This window comes from Esox lucius, chromosome 15 (assembly GCF_011004845.1).
Source record: "Esox lucius isolate fEsoLuc1 chromosome 15, fEsoLuc1.pri, whole genome shotgun sequence".
NCBI classification, from domain to species: Eukaryota; Metazoa; Chordata; class Actinopteri; order Esociformes; family Esocidae; genus Esox; species Esox lucius.
Window position 1 is genome coordinate 15,820,568 of NC_047583.1, and position 19,169 is coordinate 15,839,736.

Genomic DNA, 19,169 nt, shown 5'->3' on the forward strand with positions numbered 1-19,169 from the left:
TGTCTCTATAGAGATTACAGGTATGATAATATAAGTTGGAATATAATATATTACAGACAATAACATATCATGTATTTACAAAATGAAGCTTGATTTTATTATTGATATCAGGCTTGCAACCAAGTAACCAAAAATGATATGGAAAATGATATTAGCATTACTACATAAAGATGTTTGAGCTTCTGCATTCTCCATTCAGCCTGTCAATCCTCCGTATTCTCTCAATTTGCATCTGCACACCTGTCTACCTAACCTCTCCTGACCTATATGACCTCTCCTGACCTATATGACCTCTCCAGACGTATATAAACTCTCCTGACCTATATCACCTGAACTACCTGACAAACTGTCCTGATTTATATAACCTGTCCTGATTTATATAACCTGTCCTGACCTATATAACCTGTCCTGATTTATATAACCTGTCCTGATTTATATAACCTGTCCTGACCTAAATAACCTGTCCTGATTTATATAAACTGTCCTGATTTATATAACCTGTCCTGACCTAAATAACCTGTCCTGATTTATATAACCTGTCCTGACCTATATAACCTGTCCTGGTTTAAATAACCTGTCCTGACCTAAATAACCTGTCCTGATCTATATAACCTCTCCTGATCTATATAACCTGTCTTGATTTATATAACCTGTCCTGATCTATTCATTTCATTGGATGCAATAATAGTATAGACATACAAAGTCTACAGTGCTGAAGATGATGACATCATCTAAATAGAGCTATGTGAAGAATGTTCTGCATTATATTTACAGAAAATGCCTATGATATTTGTGCAGTAATAGTGAAAATATAGCATTTAGAAACAATGTTTTGGGTCCATACAAAATTACATTTTGATCTGATTAGACTCTTGTTGTCAAGTTGGAAAGCGGGCAATTCGTCTGTCACTTCCTGGTGGATTTCTACTACAAAGTTTAGTCAATTTCTGTTCATGTGAGAAAACAAGCAATATATAGGGCAGGGAACCATTGTGCCATAAAAAATATAGTTTTTACAGCTTTTTAAAGCAGGTGGACAGAAGTGAATGTAAAACACTGAAGTGTCAGGTGACAACGTTATTCCAAACGGCAACTGATGTTGCCGCAAGTCACCAAGCTTGGACATGGGGAATCATTTCTACACACAGCTCGTTTCAGACGCCAACAGTCAGCTTAGGCAGGAGTCCTGATGTGGATGGCTGGAGAGGCATCGGGCAGACATCCACTAGTCCGGAGGAGGACAGGCCCATGACGGGGGCAGGTGGGTCACATGGGGTAGAACTGTGAGGCCGCCTCCGATGACTGGATCTCCACCTGGGCCATCTTGAACTGGGTGCACTGCAGCCACTTGCGCAGGGCGAAGGGCAGGGCACCGGCTGCCTGACCCTGTACACACTGGTGGTTCTGGTGGTTGACCCGGTTCTGGATGGCCTGCAGACGCAGCTGGAGCCCCGCAGAAAGGTGCTGCATGGGACAGTGGTGGGACACGGGAGACAGGTTATGGGACAGTGGTGGGACATGGAAGACAGGTTATGGGACAGTGGTGGGACATGGAAGACAGGTTATGGGACAGTGGTGGGACACGGGAGACAGGTTATGGGACAGTGGTGGGACACGGGAGACAGGTTATGGGACATGGGAGACAGGTTATGGGACAGTGGTGGGACATGGAAGACAGGTTATGGGACATGGGAGACAGGTGATGGGACAGTGGTGGGACATGGAAGACAGGTTATGGGACAGTGGTGGGACATGGAAGACAGGTTATGGGACAGTGGTGGGACATGGAAGACAGGTTATGTAACTTCATTGTGTAGGGTTATTCAGAATTTGAAACAATCAGTCTTCTTACCTTTAAATTTGACTGAATCATGGGCAACCACATGGGAATTAGCTGATGGAGAGAGGAGATTAATTATTTCGTAACTAGCAAACACAAATAGTCAAATTGTTTTGCGTAAATTCATGGCAAATGACATACATGTTTGGGGAAATGCCCACGTACCTTCACGAAGATGGTTGAGTTGCATTCTTGTAGTGCCTCCATCAGGCTGATAACATGAAGACAAACCATCTCCACCATCTTGGGAAGTTATAAGAATGAATATGCATTACCACAAAAAAAATTTTAAACGTTGCCTGAGACATAAGGCAACGTGAGGCAAAAACGGCCTCGCTAAATATTTCATATTTAACTGTTGCACATTAAACACATTGGTTTGTTATGTAGCCTAGCGTAGGCAGACCTTGGGCGATATTACGGAACGGACCACCATTCTAGCAGACAGGTAAAAAACCACGTCCTCACCACTTTGTTGTGGGCCATGAGCTGCAGGATGCTAGGTGTGACACGACTCCAGAACTCCAAGCCGGTCAAGATGGCACTGGAGGAAAACTCTGTTTGGTTCTGGTTCTGTAGGGCAGGTGCGGCTGCCGCCTGCTCACAGTAGATGGTCCACAGCTGGGCAAACATGAAGGCATGGAACAAGGAGCACATGTGCAACACCGACGTCTGAAGACAGAGGAGAGAAGGAAAACAGCTGTCTTCATCTCATTCTAGACCCAAGTTGAAGGGAGATTAGGGAAATCTTTGAAGGTTTACCTTGTGGCATTTCCCTCAATGCTTAGGCTTACAGCGTTTGGACATTTCCATACCTTGGATTGTTCGGGGAAGCCGATGAGGATGACGATGAGGTGGTCAGCGATGTGGGACCCAGCGTCCAGTGGGATGGGCATGCAGGAGGTGGAGCCCTGGTGCAGGGCATAGTGGGTCAGGGACCCCAGGAGCAGCCACGATAGCTGCCGGATGTGGGACACACACTCTATGAATTCCTTAGGTCTGAGGAGGAGACAGAATTCAAGCACTTCTTAAGATTCAATCGCCGTGACGTTGGATTCACTACTCAATCTAATGCCTGATGGAAGTACTTTAGTGATGAGGATTCCACTTAAAAACTACAAATGCTACACCATTAACGACATAGTTGTAGTTCTATCTTCCTGGTTTTAGGCAGCAAGATCCCTAAATGTAACCTCTGTGCTATGAGTGCCGCAGCCTCTCACCCCTGCTGCATGGCGGACGGGGGATGGTAGAGCCAGGGCAGATAACGGATCACCGCCTTGTTGTCACGGTGATTGCCTTTGCTTATCTCCATGGCAGCCACCTGAGCCAAACCCACTTTAAGGTTCCCCCCGAAGGTGTCCTCGTGCAAAGGTTGACAACATGCCTTCATATGGCTCTGGAGAGACAGGAGAGGTCACGACTAGGGTCCTGAGTTCACTCGATCACATGACCAGGATTTACACACTACAAGAAGGCTACAGAGGAGACGTATTCATGTGTAACGAGCGGTTGAGTCAAGACGGAGTCAGCAGTAAACTCACTTTTAGTTTGGTCAGCGTGTGCATATCTGCTATGAAGTCTAGAAGTTCACTGATGTATTGCCTCATGCATTCCATTGCTGCTGTCGTGCACTAAAAAAAGAACAGAAAGAATAGTTTAACAACCGAAAGACACACGTCTTTATTTAATGTGATGTGAAGGGACCCAGATCATCAGTGAGGTTTAGGATGTGCTATCTTACCCCCGGAAGTGATGAGATCATGTGCTTTGACAGAATAGTAGACTCTGCTAGTCTCGTTCCAATATCTGAACAAACAAACTGACAACATACACACAGGACTTAGTTCACATTAATAAACATGTCATCTTGGGGACTTGGGAGTTTTTCCTTTTCTAAAAGTAGAGTTGATTGTTCTACTGTTTACCTGGACCAGCAGTAACAGATTAGTATCAGGTAGAGGAGACTTGAACTTCAGGGCCTGCAGAAGCTCCAGCACCACAATACGAGACATATAGAATTTATCTCTCTCCTGGGATAACAGGAATACAGGAATACAAAATGAGTCCATGAGAGATGAAACACTGTACACATGTTGTGATGAATGTACAGGAACCTGGTGATCATAGTGGAGAGAAGAGTTGGTCTGGTGAGTTCATTTAATTAAATTGTGTTCTTCAGTTTTGTAGTGCTGTGTACTGTATCCCTCTCCCAACCCAGTCTTCATACCGCTATCTAGCATTCATACAAATGTATTGCTTTCACACAGTTTTCCAGTATTCATTCAGTCTTGCCTGTGTATATGTTGGAGTTTAAAGTCAGTGGTCTGAATAGAGACAGAGGGAGGCAGAGGGAGACAGAGGGACACAGGGAGAGACAGGGAGAGACAGGAGGGCTGATTATCATGGTCTCTTATACAGACCTCCTCTCTGCTCTCCCAGAGTCCCAGTTCAGATTAGGCTTTCAAGCCCAGGGAGCCACTGCTTTGTCATCCCCTCAGTACATCACCCTGCATCATCCCCTCAGTACATCACCCTGCATCATCCCCTCTGTACATCACCCTGCATCATCCCCTCAGTACATCACCCTGCATCATCCCCTCAGCACATCACCCTGCATCATCCCCTCAGTACATCACCCTGCATCATCCCCTCAGTACATCACCCTGCATCATCCCCTTAGTACATCACCCTGCATCATCCCCTCAGTACATCACCCAGTATCATCCCATAAGTACATCACCCTGCATCATCCCCTCAGTACATCACCCAGTATCATCCCCTAAGTACATCACCCTGCATCATCCCCTCAGTACATCACCCTGCATCATCCCCTCAGTACATCACCCAGCATCATCCCCTCAATACATCACCCGGCATCATCCCCTCAGTACATCACCCATCATCACCCCCTCAGTACATCACCCAGTATCATCCCCTTAGTACATCACCCTGCATCATCCCATCAGTACATTATCCTGCATGCTGTCTGTTAGCAGCCTCCCTCTCTGCCTCTTTCTGCAGTGCTTACAACACAGTGGTAACACAGGACAAATTGGTCACCTTACTAAAATGTTTCCATGCAAGTCAGTGTTGGTACATATTGGTGCATTTATCACAACATAAATCACGGCCATCTCTGCATGAAATGCCAGGGCAAACAGCCCTCTTGATTTGTGGTTATGTCTGTTCACTTTTTTTTTGTGCGGTGCAACATTGATAAACATATAGAACTACCAAATGTCCGTACTGATACAATAACCAAGCACTGAAAGATCTCCTTGAAAATGTGCATTTGAATTTGCAACAAGCTCACCTCATAAGACTAACTGCACAGGAATCTGTTAAATAAACATAATCAGTCATGTTGACTCGCATTTCGTGAAACGGATGTTATACAGCGGAAATTAACCAGGCTGGAGAAAATCAATAGAGCCCGAGACATAAAGCATGGGGCCTTGACAGCAGCGGCAGGGCAGGACTCCATCCGTCCTGCCGCAGGAGACAGCCCAGCCTCCAGCCCTGAAGGAGGGAAGCTAGCTCTCAGAAGCACACCATATATTCTCAGCCAGCCAGCCAGCCAGCCAGCGCCCCAACTAATCATGTAAATCAATACTGGCTGATTGTCTCCTTAATCATCTGGGTCTCACAGCCACGTTGCTGTTTGGCAGGGGATGAGTAGTATCACCCAGGATTACAGCAGAAAGTCTACAAACACAGGTTTCATATTCAACACTGCAGGACTATATTTCAGTATCCTTTTTCAAAATGCTACTGCTTTTCTTTGTTAATGTTGTTGATCAATATTGTATCAAATATATGTTAAGTTTTTTTTTACCTTGTTGAAGGATTTATAGCAGAGGCCACACAGCTCCACCAGGTAAGAGAGGCTGAACACTCCATATTGGATGACAAAGCTCAGCAGTTTGGAGAAGGGCTCCAGTAAGCTCTGGGAAAGAGGAAGATAAGATGGAGGTAAGGCTAGATGCCTGGTGGGTGGGAGAGTGACTTTAACATATCTGTGATTTTTATAATATCCAAATGAGTTACAGGTTAACTGATGTAAAGAACAGTCTGTATGAACAAGATTATTCAATGACCACTGAACAAGCTCTGAAATCACAGAATGCTATGAGTAAATCCTTTGATTTATTGAGTCAGACTGTAACCAATTATATAACCTGCTCAGAGACTTATCAGAGAAGGGCTAAGAATGGTGTGATTCATTACACTCAAATGAAGATAGCAGTCAGGTCACCATTTGGCTAGTAGTCTTAATGTATCTCAAAGAACTCACCCGGGTTGCACTAGTGGTGGGGATTTTCAACAAGCAAATAATGATCCTCAAGCTGGAGTCCAGAGGACACTGTACGGAGAGACAGCACTCTTCATAAGACTCTGGATTACTCGCTATTTAAAAAAGAGTAAGTGCAACCTCATGAACAGCCTGGTCCAGTACCTTAAGAGGCAGCACAGAGGGCAGTTTAGCGAGGAAGGTCTGGAACTGATTGCAGATTGTGGTCCACAGGTTGCTGGGTGAGTCCATTGGCAAGGCCTCCATAAAGGTGGCTATGTTCTCCAAGCAGTGAAGCATTGCGCCCCCTGCTGGTAGACTCTTCTTGTTGTTCAGACCCTAAGGGACATCAGAATAAAGAATAACAGGGTTACATAACTCACATTTACATAATGCATATGTATTCCAACGGTTCAATTGTGTACAAATATATTCTAAAAATGATTTACAGTAGTGTGGTGATTATTGAGACAAAGCACTGAATTATTGTGCAATGTCTTGAATGTTGGAACAATGGGAAATTGCTGAATAGAACCAACCAAGGTACTAATGAAGTATAACCCCTGGGGAATAAGCATACAGAGACAGAGATCACTCTTCAGCAGCATTATTAAATGACTTCATGCTAATCATGCTAGCCTAACATTGTAGTGTTGTCAACTTTTACAAGAGCTCCTCCTGCTGGACGTATGATGAAAGTGGATATTTTGGATGATATCAAGAAGCACACACACACACAGACACACACGTCGTCCTAACAGTGTTGAGCTAAACACTCCCACCTCCAGCAGCTGGTTGAGTGCAGCCACAGAACTCAGTTCATTAAAGTCAATCAGGGAAGAAGCCAGCGTTCTCAAAAAACCTCCGTCTGGAAATACAAAGAAAATAACTGACGATGAAGATCAACCGTATCCCTCAGGGAGCTGCTCTTGACAGAAGCCGCATTGTGCTGAGTGTAAGATTGGACCTTTTATGTTGCTCTGGAAGAGCTGGGGCAAGATGCCATTGGGGGCCAGCTGGTGGAACACACAGCGGAGGAACTGCTTCGCTACACCAGCAGCGTTGCCAGGGATCAGCATACTACTCAAACGGAGACATAAACACACACTGAACGTCTGCACCAACGTGCTGGTATATTTGCATACAGAAATACAGGGACTGTGAACACGCCATCAGCGTCCACGTTCCCGCTAATCCAACAACCACACAATATAAGGATATACTTATCGTGTCATACCTCTCAGCTTGCCCAGAGACATTAGCGCTAGCCAGCCTGAAACACATAATGCCTTAAGTCAGAAGAGGAGAAATGACATGCATGTGTTCCAGGACATTCCTGAGCGATGTGATTCATGTAGGGGATGTGGGAGCTTGACGCAGACCTGCCCACAGACTGCATGATGTCCAGCAGCAGAGGAGCCGCCAGGTCCGGGCTGAGGTGAATGAACATGGAGAGCACCACCACCGCCAGGCCCAGGGTCTCCTCATCGTACTCCTCCAGCACCGCGCCGCAGTCACGGCACCTGGGGAGTCACGCGGTGTCATCATTAATAACCCGCGAGCGGCCGGTTGTACACATCGTGTCCCCTGTCCTGCAGGACACGCCCATGCGGCGTTGGTGGTTGGCGGTTGGTTCGCTCACCTGTCGGTCATGGTGGTGGGCTGATCGTCAATGAATTCTTCAGGGGCGGGCACAAACATGCTGACTGTACTGGGGGCTGATAGCAAGCTGGTCTTCGTGGGGCCTGTTTAGAGAGACACACTAAAATCAGCACAGTAAAAAAAAATCATTGTTTTGAACTGTAGAAAAATTTAGAATAATGTAGAAGAGCTGACCGACCTGTCTCCCAGGTGCTGATATTGTGGGGTGCACTGGACTGGTGTTCCAGCTGCCTTTTCATCAGCTGGCTCATGGTTAGTGCTCCTAATGAGCCTCGCTTCACCTGACGGTACTGAGCTGGGGGTGAGACAAAGGTTTAAGGAGCCCGATCTTCTCATATCCACTATTTTAAAGTTTGGTTTACATAAAGCAACAGTCAGGAGAATGGGGAATGGAAGATGCTGACAAAGGTATGTATAAAAATGAAATGGTTTACTACTGGTCCGGTAACTCCCTGGTTTATTGATAAACATTTAAAAAGAACCATGAAGAAAATCGTACTGGTGTCAAAAACTGAGAAAAAGTATCTAAAGAAAAACATGTTAACATCTTTAAAAAAAAAAAGAGGCCAAATGTCTAAACACTGGAATGTCCTGGGAGCAGTGACTACACACCATCGTAGTGGTGAATATTAACACATGACAATGAAGGGTTTTTGGATCCTACTTGTCACTGAAGAACGGTTGCTTGTTTCTGGGATAGCAGCTTCGAGGGTGGGGGCTGAAGCGGATTCCCGTGGATTTTCCAGGGTGGACAGAACTTTGTGATCTGCAAGGCAACGTGGGTGAGTGATGGGACGGAACTGAGGCTGCTTCAGAATCTCAGCCACCTTATAACTCCACAACTGTTTGGAGCATGGGATGACACCCGGTGCTAATACGAATGTAGCAAAAGCTACAGTGGATGAACTAAAATTATGCACTACTGCAACATCAATCTAAAATGAGTAGTATGGTCTAGCGGTCTAGCGGTCGAAGCCGCTGCCTTTGCGGCAGGTATGCTGCTGTAGCATGGGTTCAATTCTGGCCCACTGCTATTTCATCACACTCTCTTCTCCAAACTACCCTCTGTTAATGAAAGCAATAGCCCCCCCAAAAAACACATCTTGAAGATGTTGTGAATGAACTATACCCTTGTTCATTGATACATGCAAAAAAAATATTTCCTACTACTTGTTAATAACAGCTATTTGTGGACACTGGCCAGTGTGTTGCAATCATTTACATTTTAGTGGTATTTACTTATGGTCTTCTGCAACTTTCTGATGCAGTATGTTTTTCCGGTTTTTGCCGTGGGTGGGGATTGGAGAAGGGAAGGACGTGCACAGCCACACCATTGGACAGAAGACAGCAGTGGAAACCAGCTGACTGAAGATTTGAGGTAACATGGTCATACAGCTGGTTTTCTTTTCTCATGATCATACAACTACACAGCTGGTATTCTGTACTCATGGTCATACAACTACACAGCTGGTATTCTGTACTCATGGTCATACAACAATACAGATGGTATTCTGTACTCATGGTCATACAACAATACAGCTGGTTTTCTGTTCTCATGGTCCTGTGTTTCTGAGCAGACCCTTTTCTTAAACTATCCTAGACGATACGTTTTTCAGCCTCCTCAAATCTTCAAGATGTAACCACAGAAACATACAAAACATCCAAAGACATATTTTGCATGAAGTCAAAGAAAACAGCAGCTGTAGGTCTTTATGGAGGAAGTCCTTCATGTACTGAAGCTTCCCTTTTCCTGACCCTGGTGTGTCTTACCTGTCTCAGTGGGTTGCTCGCCCAGCTTGTCCAGGGTGTTGAACGAGATGTCCAGGTACTCTCTCTGTATGGCACTCACAGCAATCTTCCTCTGCTTGCGTTGCCGGGGAACTATCTGGATCTTAAACTCTGCCTCATCATTTTCATTATCATCCGGTTTCACATCGTTGTCATCAAGGTCGTCATCCTCCTCTTCATAATCTTCCTCTTCGTCGTTGTTGTTCCCCTCTAGAGTGGTGTGAGGCTCAGCTGTGTCCTCAGGGATGTCCAGAAAGATGGTCCTGGCCGTGGGACTGGCCGGCAGACCCACCGCTGCCTTCAGGTCCTCGGGGTGCACAATGTCATCAAGGGATGAGTCAGGGACGGCTGGAGTCTTCCTCAGCAGGTCCCTCTTCTGCTTCAGGCTGAGAGTCATGGGGCTCTCCAGGCCAGTGGTCTCTGGCAGCTCAGGCAGTTCCAGGGATGTGTCGGGGGTCGCATAGCGTGGTCTCCTCTGTAGGGACTGTTGGGGGCTATCTTTTGCTGGGGAGTCCGTGGTCCTCCTGTCTTTAGAGCAGTCCTCCACGCTCACTTGCACCACGGGAGACAGGCGCACGGTGCTGCTGCTGGCAGGGGAGGTGGAGGGCCTGGGAGGGGAGGCGAGGGGCCTGGGAGGGGAGGCTAGGGGCCTGGCGCTCCCATTCAGCCTGGGGCCCATCACCGTGTTCAGGTCAAACTCCTCGTCACTCTCTACTATCCTCAGCGGCGGCAGGTGCTCAAAAACCAGGGAATCACTGTCGGACATGGAGAGGATGGAGTGCTTCTCCGGGATGGAGGTGCAGTCGGAGGAAAGGTCAATGAGGTCTTGGTCCTCCTTCTCTGCAGACGAACCCCCTGTAAGAGAGGAGTCCAGGTCGGTCTTGTCCTCAAACGTCTCCATGCAGCTCAGACGCACCTCTGGGATGACAGGCCTGGAGCCGTCCGAGTGGCCCCCCCGGGAGCCCGGATGGTCCTGGTGGTCGCTGCCATCCGCCCGGCCAGAGGACCCATCTGAAGAGTCCTTCCCGTGGCCCCCCGTATGCCTGATGTGGGAGGTGGTGGAGGAGCGGTGCGCCGTGGGAACGTGCTGCAGGTCACAGCGGTCAATGCAGGACTTGCGTCGGTGCTCGTCCAGGTTATACAGGATGGAGTCAGTGTTGGTGATGTCCAGGGACTTCTGCTTGTGCATGGCCTGCAGGCGCTTTTTCCTGGTGCTCTCCTCCCTCACGCAGTGCAGGATGCTGTCCTGCAGAGCACTGGCCTCGCGGTACTCCGACAGCTCAATTTCACCTGCCAGTATCAAAATGATCTGATTGTAAAAAGGTGAAAGCTCACATCATAAATCATTTATGGGTCAATCTAGCCGCTGGATAAAACCCGGCGGGTCCTTTGGAGCAGCGTTCGTACTTCTCTGGGCGTTTAACTCCACCGGCTGGTACTTGACAGATTTGTTGCCACCGATCCTCTTCAGACGAGCGAAGAAGGTCTGGGACTCCTTGTTGCCAGCTCCAGTCGGGGTGTCGTGGACGTCAGACTCGTCGAATACACTGTCCTCCTCTGAAGGAAAAGAAAAAGAAACCCCACCCACGTTATGTGGTAAATGACCTAGCCTTACTCTCCAGATGAATGTCCAGCCCATATCCACTCATGCAATCGTTGATTTCTCCACCTTTCTCTTTCTCGCTGTAGCGGCTGATGTTGGAGTTGTCGCTGTAGAGGGGCCCAGCCGTGGCATGGGGTCTACAGCTGTGGTACTGGGCGTTCAGGGTGTTTATAGTGATGTGGACCAGGTGCAGAACCACTTTGCTCACATCCATGTCCCTGTAGGGATACTGGACCACACCGGATCAACACACGGGAGGGGAAGTGAGTACGGAGCCACTGAAATACACTGAGTGTGTTTGCACGTTTTCACGAGCACATTGTCAAGTACAGGCAATGCACATTCACATGGTGTCTACAACTGAAATATAACATACCTTGTAGAGAATGACCAGCAGGGCTTTCAGCCACATCTGTCTGATGTGCGGCCGCAGGGCCCAGAGAGAGCAGCGTGGTGGCTGCTGGAAGTAGTGTCTGAGCTGGGGACAAGTGCAGTACTTCAGCACCTGGACCACCAGAGGGAGCAGCTGCTTCCCCAGCCCAATGTTGTAGTCCATTACCTGGAGGAGGCATCACATCACACCACACTCTCCTTGATGCTTTACGTCAGTTACATAATTCAGCAGCAACACGAAACTTACATTTGCAGGGAGGGAGAAGACGGAAAACACATTTTCATTGTTCTCCCAAAAGAAACAGATGGGAGTCATGAATTCTAAATGTATTGAAGGATTTTCATTAAAACTAGTATTTTTATTTATTTATTTTACAAAGTATTTATTTATTACATGTGGTCGACTTTTCTACCAATTTCAAAATCCAATTCGTAATTCCGAAATTGTATCATGGCAGCAACTCCCATCACATTTGTGGTTGAAGATAGGGGCATGCATCTTATGATGTATGCCCCGCCGTTTCTCATCACCCTGCTCGTTTAACCAGGAAGTCAGCCTAACCAATGTGCTGCAGAAAGCTGTTCAGACTGTCAACCAAGGTCAGCTTGCAGAAGCCCAACCAGCCAGATGGAAACACTAGAGGACATTGACCTTTTCGGGTGTCCCCTCCCCAGCTATGAGTGGTGCGAGACTCCTGGTCACAACCGGCTGTGACTCCCCATTGGGATTGAACACAAGGCGTGGTGGCACCTCAGAACCGCAAAGTGTCACATGGGAGGCCATCGAAACTATTTAGAAATGTTCCTAGTACAGTGTAATCTTTGAGTTTTCCATAGGGTTAAAGGCATCCTCTGACCTGTGCGATGCCAGCAATGAAAGCATTGAAGCAGGTGGACGTCCTCATCTTTTGCGGCGCGATCATGAAGCAGCCCTCCTGCTGGTCATAACCCAGTAACACATACAGGTGCCGCTTCACCGTGTTGAAGGCCTTGGCACTGCCGATGTCGGCCTCGGCGCTGCTCTTGTCTTTGGCCATGAACTTCATCAACACCATGATGAGCTGGTGCACCGTCTGGTGGTCTATCCCTGCATCCTCCGGGAGCAGGTCCCTGATGCCCGATTCGTCTTCCGGCGAGGGGGCGTGGCCTAGGAGAGGGGCTGAAGCGTCAGGGTTAGCGGGTGGGAGGAAGCGGGCTGCAGAGAGGGGAGCAGATGGAGAGGAGAGGTGAAGCAGGGAAACAGAGGTGTCCATTCAGCAGGATGATCCATAACATGGACACACTGGAACATATTCATGGAATGTGTCAGAGGAAAACAGAAAATGTGACAAGCCATCAAGATAGCAAGAGTAAAAGTTTCTTCCAATTCCAATGTCATAATTTATTTTTTGTCCAAGGCAAATTTGGTTGAAAAACAATGTCGGTCAATGAAGAGCAGACATTGCTTTTCATAGATTCTCCAAAAGGCCATTAGCTGTATCAGCAGCAATAAGTTATTTCTTGCTCCCACCATGATATGATTTGGCTGAAGGGAATATTGATCTGGTTCTGTTGTATTTTTATGGTCAATCAGATGTGGGTTGTTATTTACCTGGCAGGACTTTCTCTATCATATCTCCCAGAGTCGGGGCAGAGTGCTCTTGCCTCGTAAGCCTTAGAGCTAAAAACCACACATGAAGAACACAATTTAGGAGAATGTTCAGGGGAAGTAGCACAGGACACATGTCTGAGCTTCCAGACAACCCTACGCATCCCAACGTCTCAAAGCATTAACACAAAGCCATCTTGTAGTGGATCCTGACACTAACAATTTAGCTTCCACTTGCTTACATAAAAATAACTTTAGCACAAACACTCAAGCTCAACCAGCATACAGTCTGAAGCAAACAGTTGTCCCATATCCCAGAAGCTCAGACGGCATTCTGTGCAGTCAATGAGGAACCTCTTACCTCCCATAAGAGAACGAAGCGCTGTGAAAACAACCAACTGAACAGAACCACAGAAAGTGTGTGGGTAGGTAACAGAACCGAGAGGTGAATGGATGAGTAGAGAAACAGTAGGAGCGTGGAACATACAAAAGCTGAGGTCCACAGACAGTACATCCAAACCATGGACACCACTGCATTAACTGATGACTCACGTAGTCGGTTACATAGAGTCTCTGGGAGGGAGAAGGCCCGCTTGGACTCTTGGGGGCCCTTGACGCTGTCCCGGAGGGAACGCACACTCTTCTGCCGGTTCCTTGCAAAGCGAGCCCGTCTGATTTTCCACATTGCTGCATCACTCAGGTTCGCCACATTAGTGCGCACCGCTGTGATGGCTGTCAGGGAGAGGCAAGCAAGGAAAAATGAACCACATAGATCACTCTGACTGTATCAATATAACACTTAACACGCCTCAACCTCACCAGCCTCTTTATAGCACTTAACATGCCTCAACCTCACCAGCCACATTATAACACTTAACACGCCTCAACCTCACCAGCCACATTATAACACTTAACACGCCTCAACCTCACTAGCCTCATTATAGCACTTAACATGCCTCAACCTCAACAGCCTCTTTATAGCACTTAACATGCCTCAACCTCACCAGCCACATTATAACACTTAACATGCCTCAACCTCACCAGCCTCATTATAACACTTAACATGCCTCAACCTCACTAGCCTCATTATAGCACTTAACATGCCTCAAACTCAACAGCCTCTTTATAGCACTTAACATGCCTCAACCTCACCAGCCACATTATAACACTTAACATGCCTCAACCTCACCAGCCTCATTATAACACTTAACATGCCTCAACCTCACTAGCCTCATTATAACGCTTAACGCGCTTCAACTTCACCAGCCTCATTAAAACACTTAGCACACCTCAACCTCACCAGCCATATTATAACGCTTAACACGCCTCAACCTCACCAGCCTCATTATAACGCTTAACACACCTCAATCTCAACAGCCTCATTATAACGCCTAACAGCCTCAACCTCACCAGCTTCATTATAACACTTAACACGCCTCAACCTCACCAGCCTCATTATAACGCATAACACACCTCAACCTCACTAGTCTAATTATAATACTGAAAACCTCAAACTCATTAAATGGAACCGGAATATTTTATCCCAAGTCATATTCTGTGTTGTATGGGTAACACAGAGAATCTCCCAGCTGGGCGTACTAGTAGGGAAAGGGAACTCCTTATTGCAGTCCAGGTGGAGCTGGGCCTCCAGGGAGAGTGTCTCAAAGCGGTTGACAAAGAACTCCCAGCTCAGGGCCGGGACCTCCTGCTTCAGGTGATGTAGCATCAGCAGTTTGCTGAGGATTATGGGCCGGTCCCTCACCACTGTGTCGAACTGGAAGTCCAGACACAGACACAAGCCCTGCCGACACACACATACAGGCAGGCCAGGGTTAGCACTGCCGTCTCATAATTGTGTTCTTTTGTCAGTACAAAACAGTCTGCTTGACCTGCTGGGAGGCTAATGTTTCATCTGGGACAGAGAAATCAAATGTACAAAAGTGGTTGTAATGTGGGTGAAAAGGAGTATTCATCTTGATGTAAATGTCTGTCAGTTAGTCACCTGCAGTGCTGGCCTCTTAATGGTATCCAGGAGCAACCTGGCGCGTGTGGCCACAGCCGGGTTGACGTCCTCCACAGACGCCAGGAAGCAGCAGAAGGCGTGGGCCAGGGAGTACTTCAGCAGGTGGTTCTTCGTCACAGAGCAAATGTCTAGGAACCGACAGAGTACGGCCACCTTCTCCACTGGGAGGTGCCATGGCAACAGAGAAAGGGCACAATACAACATCTGAGCCCTTAAGGCAGCTGTTTTTAGCACTTACTAATGATGTGTTTGTCCATAAAATCCGACTTACATCCCTAAATAATACATCAAGTCTCAAGTATTTTATACATTGACACAGCCCATACAGACACAGCCTAAAACCCCTAAAAGAAATCAATAAGACTGAAGCACAGTGACCAGGAAAGACCTAGAGAGGAGCTGTGCTGCTGGAAGGCAAGTGAAGATTTAAATGACCATCAACATAATGTGCGTGGGTAATATACTGTACATTGCCTGTCACTAGATGGCACTGTGGCAGTAGAGGGAGGGGAGCCAGTCTTATCACAGCCAGATTGCCAGTGGGTAATGGTACAGCTTTGGCACCCAACTGGGAGGGGGTAGGGTTGACTTACACAGACAAGTAAAGAACCATCTGTTTTAAAACAGCTAATATGGGGCTATAATTAGATCACTAGAATTCATGAACCTGTCGTTCATGTGTGTAGAAAACATGTAATAATCACATGGCACAGCTACCCATGCTACTTTGCAATAACAGTATGAAATAAATATCACATTTCCATGTCCTTTATATAGTCCTTTCATAGTCTGTGAAATTGAATTTATTCTAATTCTATTCTGTACAGTATGCTGCTGATGTAATCAAAGGGAGCTATATGAAGTACCAGTCTACAAGGTCTACTGTACCCGTGCTGCCAGAAAGGGACCTTGTCCTCTTACTGCCTCAAGGTCATATACAGATGCTCTCTGCCTATCACGTCCTGATTAAGAAGCCCACAATTCCACTGTGCTGCCCTGCTGGAGCCACATACAGTAGTAACCATGGTGATGCAGGGAGAAGTCTGTGGACAATGTTTTGGAGGGGGGATTACAAGAGAGGAGTCTGGGTTCTCCCCTCATGACTTATTCATATTACATATACAGCATTTACATGTGCATATACACACATATGCACATACACACACACGCGCACACACACACATACACACACAGGGTAAACCTCCTGTCAATCACCTGCTTCAAAGCGTATCTTCCAGTCCTTGCTGTTAAAATTACTGTCCACCAAGTTCCAGAAGATGTCTGCCCCGTTGGACAGGGAGAGGGCATGGAGCAACTGTGGCACAGCCAAGGAGGCCAGCTGGCAGAACTCGGACTTCAGCATGGTCCACAAGCTGGAAGACACAGGCAACACGTTAGATACGCCGGCCTGCTAATCGACAAAGAGGTTTTTCGTTTTTCAGCGACGTGTGAAAGTGACGGAGGGGCACCAGGTGCGGCTGTGACTGCGTTGACCTGGGAATGAGCATCTTCTCCTGGATGTAGGCCAAGAACTGGGGGTGGTCCTTACGGGCCAGATACAGACACTCTCCATGGAGACACAGGACCTTCAGGCAGTTCAGCATGTTGAACAGGATATCAGGCTCCTCAAACTTGGACATTTCCTACATGGAAAACAGAAGTTGCTGCACTGATCTCTCACTCACACTGAACCTCGACGTCTTGTAACGAAGGCTTTTCTCTAACGCGTCTAGAATGTTTTTGTACCTGCAGAATGGTGTAGATCAGCTTGAGAGACACAGGAAGCTGCTGGTAGGAGAACTTCTTATCAGCATTATTCTTCATTGCTGTAGAGGAGAAGGCTTTGATGTGAGAGAGAATTCCCCAGCAGAGAGACCGTGCAGGGTTTCATTTTCACGTTGCATGCTGCCTATGAACTGTTACAGGGAACTTTTCATTTGATCTTCTTCACATTTGTTGGCTTCGTGCTACATGATTCTTTCGGGATTTGATGTTGGTGGTAATGAGGTGTTTACACCAACACAACACAGACTTCTGCTCGCGTTCCATCAAATCTGTATCTACACACTGAGGCATCCTATACTTTTACTAAAGCCTTCCAACTCAAGCCTTAGGTTGCCAAGGATACGTACGTGGGTTGTCAGGGGGGTCACTGTGATTGGCTGCATTGTCCGTGTGGGCAGGGCTGTCCTCCTCCTCTATTCCTGGCTCCATCCCTGGTTCAGGCCCAAACACTTGAGGCAACAAAAATGTTTCTTCCAAGTTGTCTGTAGGCTCCTAAGGGGAACATACAACATGTCTGTAGGCTCCTAAGGGGAACATACAACATGTCTGTAGGCTGCTATGGGGAACACACAACATGTCTATAGGCTCCTATGGGGAACACACAACATGTCTGTAGGCTGCTATGGGGAACACACAACATGTCTGTAGGCTGCTATGGGGAACACACAACATGTCTATAGGCTCCTATGGGGAACACACAACATGTCTGTAGGCTGCTATGGGGAACACACAACATGTCTGTAGGCTGCTATGGGGAACACACAACATGTCTATAGGCTGCTATGGAGAACACACAACATGTCTATAGGCTGCTATGGAGAACACACAACATGTCTGTAGGCTGCTATGGGGAACACACAACATGTCTGTAGGCTCCTAAGGGGAACATACAACATGTCTGTAGGCTGCTATGGGGAACACACAACATGTCTGTAGGCTGCTATGGGGAACACACAACATGTCTGTAGGCTGCTATGGGGAACATACAACATGTCTGTAGGCTGCTATGGGGAACACACAACATGTCTGTAGGCTCCTATGGAGAACACACAACATGTCTGTAGGCTGCTATGGGGAACACACAACATGTCTGTAGGCTGCTATGGAGAACACACAACATGTCTGTAGGCTGCTATGGGGAACACAACATTTCTGTAGGCTGCTATGGGGAACACACAACATGTCTGTAGGCTCCTAAGGGGAACATACAACATGTCTGTAGGCTGCTATGGGGAACACACAACATGACAGGAAGGATCCTCCATGTTGATCATTCAGTCTCACCACCAGCCTGATCTCCTCCCTGGGTGTCAGCCTCTCCAGGAGCTCACAACCCAGCTGGTAGCACAAGATGCTGGACTGACAAAGGCTGCACTCCAGGGCTTTCTCATCCTTCTGACAGGTATGGGAGCCCCCCCAGGGGGCCTGGAAGACATTGTTGACGATGCCCACTATGTCCTTCCCCAGACTGCTCTCCAAACCCAGCATCACACCATCATCCTGGAGCTCCATCTGGACCAGGAACCAACACAACCAGTTAAAAAGCAGAACCCAGAGAAATACAAAGAGGGTTGGACTTTGACCGGATGGTTCTGACCAATTCAGTTTGTCGTATGAATGAAGCCATGTCAGCAGTGTAGGGGCTGGTCACCTGTTTGAGGATGAGGTCGAACATGAGGATGAAGCAACCCAGGTTCATGTCGTCATCATCATCAGAGTCCAGGTCCAGAGCGCAGTGACCCTCAGCGTGGCCAAGGTTCTTAAAGGGGCTGCAGCGCAACGGGCTCCGGAACGGACTCCGGAACGGACTGGGGAACGGGCTTAAGGTGTTGTGCTGGCCATGACGGCCTGGATCTGAAACCACACTTACCTGGGGACATGAAATGAACGTTTCAGAGTTTCATATCCGTGCTATCTACACTCCAGGTTACGGTGATATACTCAGGAGTAGAAATGTACAGTGGATAGATGAGTCAAAAGACTTTGGCTTTCACTGATAACTCTGATCGACTGTGGAAGACTAAATTAAGCCCCTTAAACAGGACTATTTTTAGACTTTAGCAGTTACCATGGCAACACACATGCCTATGGATGGTTGACAATAGAGGGTAGAATTTCAGCATTTTCCTATTTTGGGTGTTGCTGTATTTATCCTCAGCTCATTTGTCCCGCTATTACTGTTTCATTGAGAGA

General features: G+C 47.3%; 1 protein-coding gene and 1 long non-coding RNA gene across 6 annotated transcripts in view; one reads left to right on the forward strand and one right to left on the reverse strand.

Annotated features, from left to right (window-relative positions):
* Positions 1-67: 67 nt before the first annotated feature.
* The window catches only part of LOC105015591 (unc-79 homolog, NALCN channel complex subunit), a 36,429-nt gene continuing 17,327 nt past the window's right edge, over positions 68-19,169 (reverse strand). For 3 of the 5 annotated variants that reach the window (XM_034297492.1, XM_020054412.3, XM_034297493.1), the window contains 34 exons: positions 18,628-18,846; positions 18,261-18,488; positions 17,324-17,468; positions 16,938-17,017; positions 16,686-16,834; positions 16,407-16,564; positions 15,171-15,352; positions 14,768-14,969; positions 13,721-13,900; positions 13,172-13,240; positions 12,438-12,775; positions 11,564-11,746; positions 11,254-11,416; positions 10,992-11,141; positions 9,567-10,874; positions 8,461-8,562; positions 7,975-8,091; positions 7,777-7,879; positions 7,517-7,657; positions 7,372-7,407; positions 7,102-7,214; positions 6,917-7,002; positions 6,300-6,473; positions 6,138-6,206; positions 5,679-5,789; positions 3,769-3,873; positions 3,585-3,662; positions 3,385-3,474; positions 3,064-3,239; positions 2,656-2,839; positions 2,309-2,512; positions 2,006-2,083; positions 1,853-1,894; positions 68-1,464 (listed from right to left, as the gene is read on the reverse strand). In XM_034297492.1, coding sequence (XP_034153383.1) covers positions 1,267-1,464; positions 1,853-1,894; positions 2,006-2,083; positions 2,309-2,512; positions 2,656-2,839; positions 3,064-3,239; positions 3,385-3,474; positions 3,585-3,662; positions 3,769-3,873; positions 5,679-5,789; positions 6,138-6,206; positions 6,300-6,473; positions 6,917-7,002; positions 7,102-7,214; positions 7,372-7,407; positions 7,517-7,657; positions 7,777-7,879; positions 7,975-8,091; positions 8,461-8,562; positions 9,567-10,874; positions 10,992-11,141; positions 11,254-11,416; positions 11,564-11,746; positions 12,438-12,775; positions 13,172-13,240; positions 13,721-13,900; positions 14,768-14,969; positions 15,171-15,352; positions 16,407-16,564; positions 16,686-16,834; positions 16,938-17,017; positions 17,324-17,468; positions 18,261-18,488; positions 18,628-18,846 — 5,961 coding nt within the window. In that variant the 3' untranslated portion in view covers positions 68-1,266. The remainder of the gene's footprint in view (positions 1,465-1,852; positions 1,895-2,005; positions 2,084-2,308; positions 2,513-2,655; positions 2,840-3,063; positions 3,240-3,384; positions 3,475-3,584; positions 3,663-3,768; positions 3,874-5,678; positions 5,790-6,137; positions 6,207-6,299; positions 6,474-6,916; positions 7,003-7,101; positions 7,215-7,371; positions 7,408-7,516; positions 7,658-7,776; positions 7,880-7,974; positions 8,092-8,460; positions 8,563-9,566; positions 10,875-10,991; positions 11,142-11,253; positions 11,417-11,563; positions 11,747-12,437; positions 12,776-13,171; positions 13,241-13,720; positions 13,901-14,767; positions 14,970-15,170; positions 15,353-16,406; positions 16,565-16,685; positions 16,835-16,937; positions 17,018-17,323; positions 17,469-18,260; positions 18,489-18,627; positions 18,847-19,169) is intronic. The other 2 variants (XM_034297491.1, XM_020054413.3) reach the window with 2 other exon arrangements.
* On the forward strand, positions 1,509-1,840 carry LOC117595615. Its single transcript, XR_004576868.1, has 3 exons — positions 1,509-1,561; positions 1,647-1,699; positions 1,732-1,840. It is a non-coding gene; the product is annotated as an uncharacterized LOC117595615 (long non-coding RNA).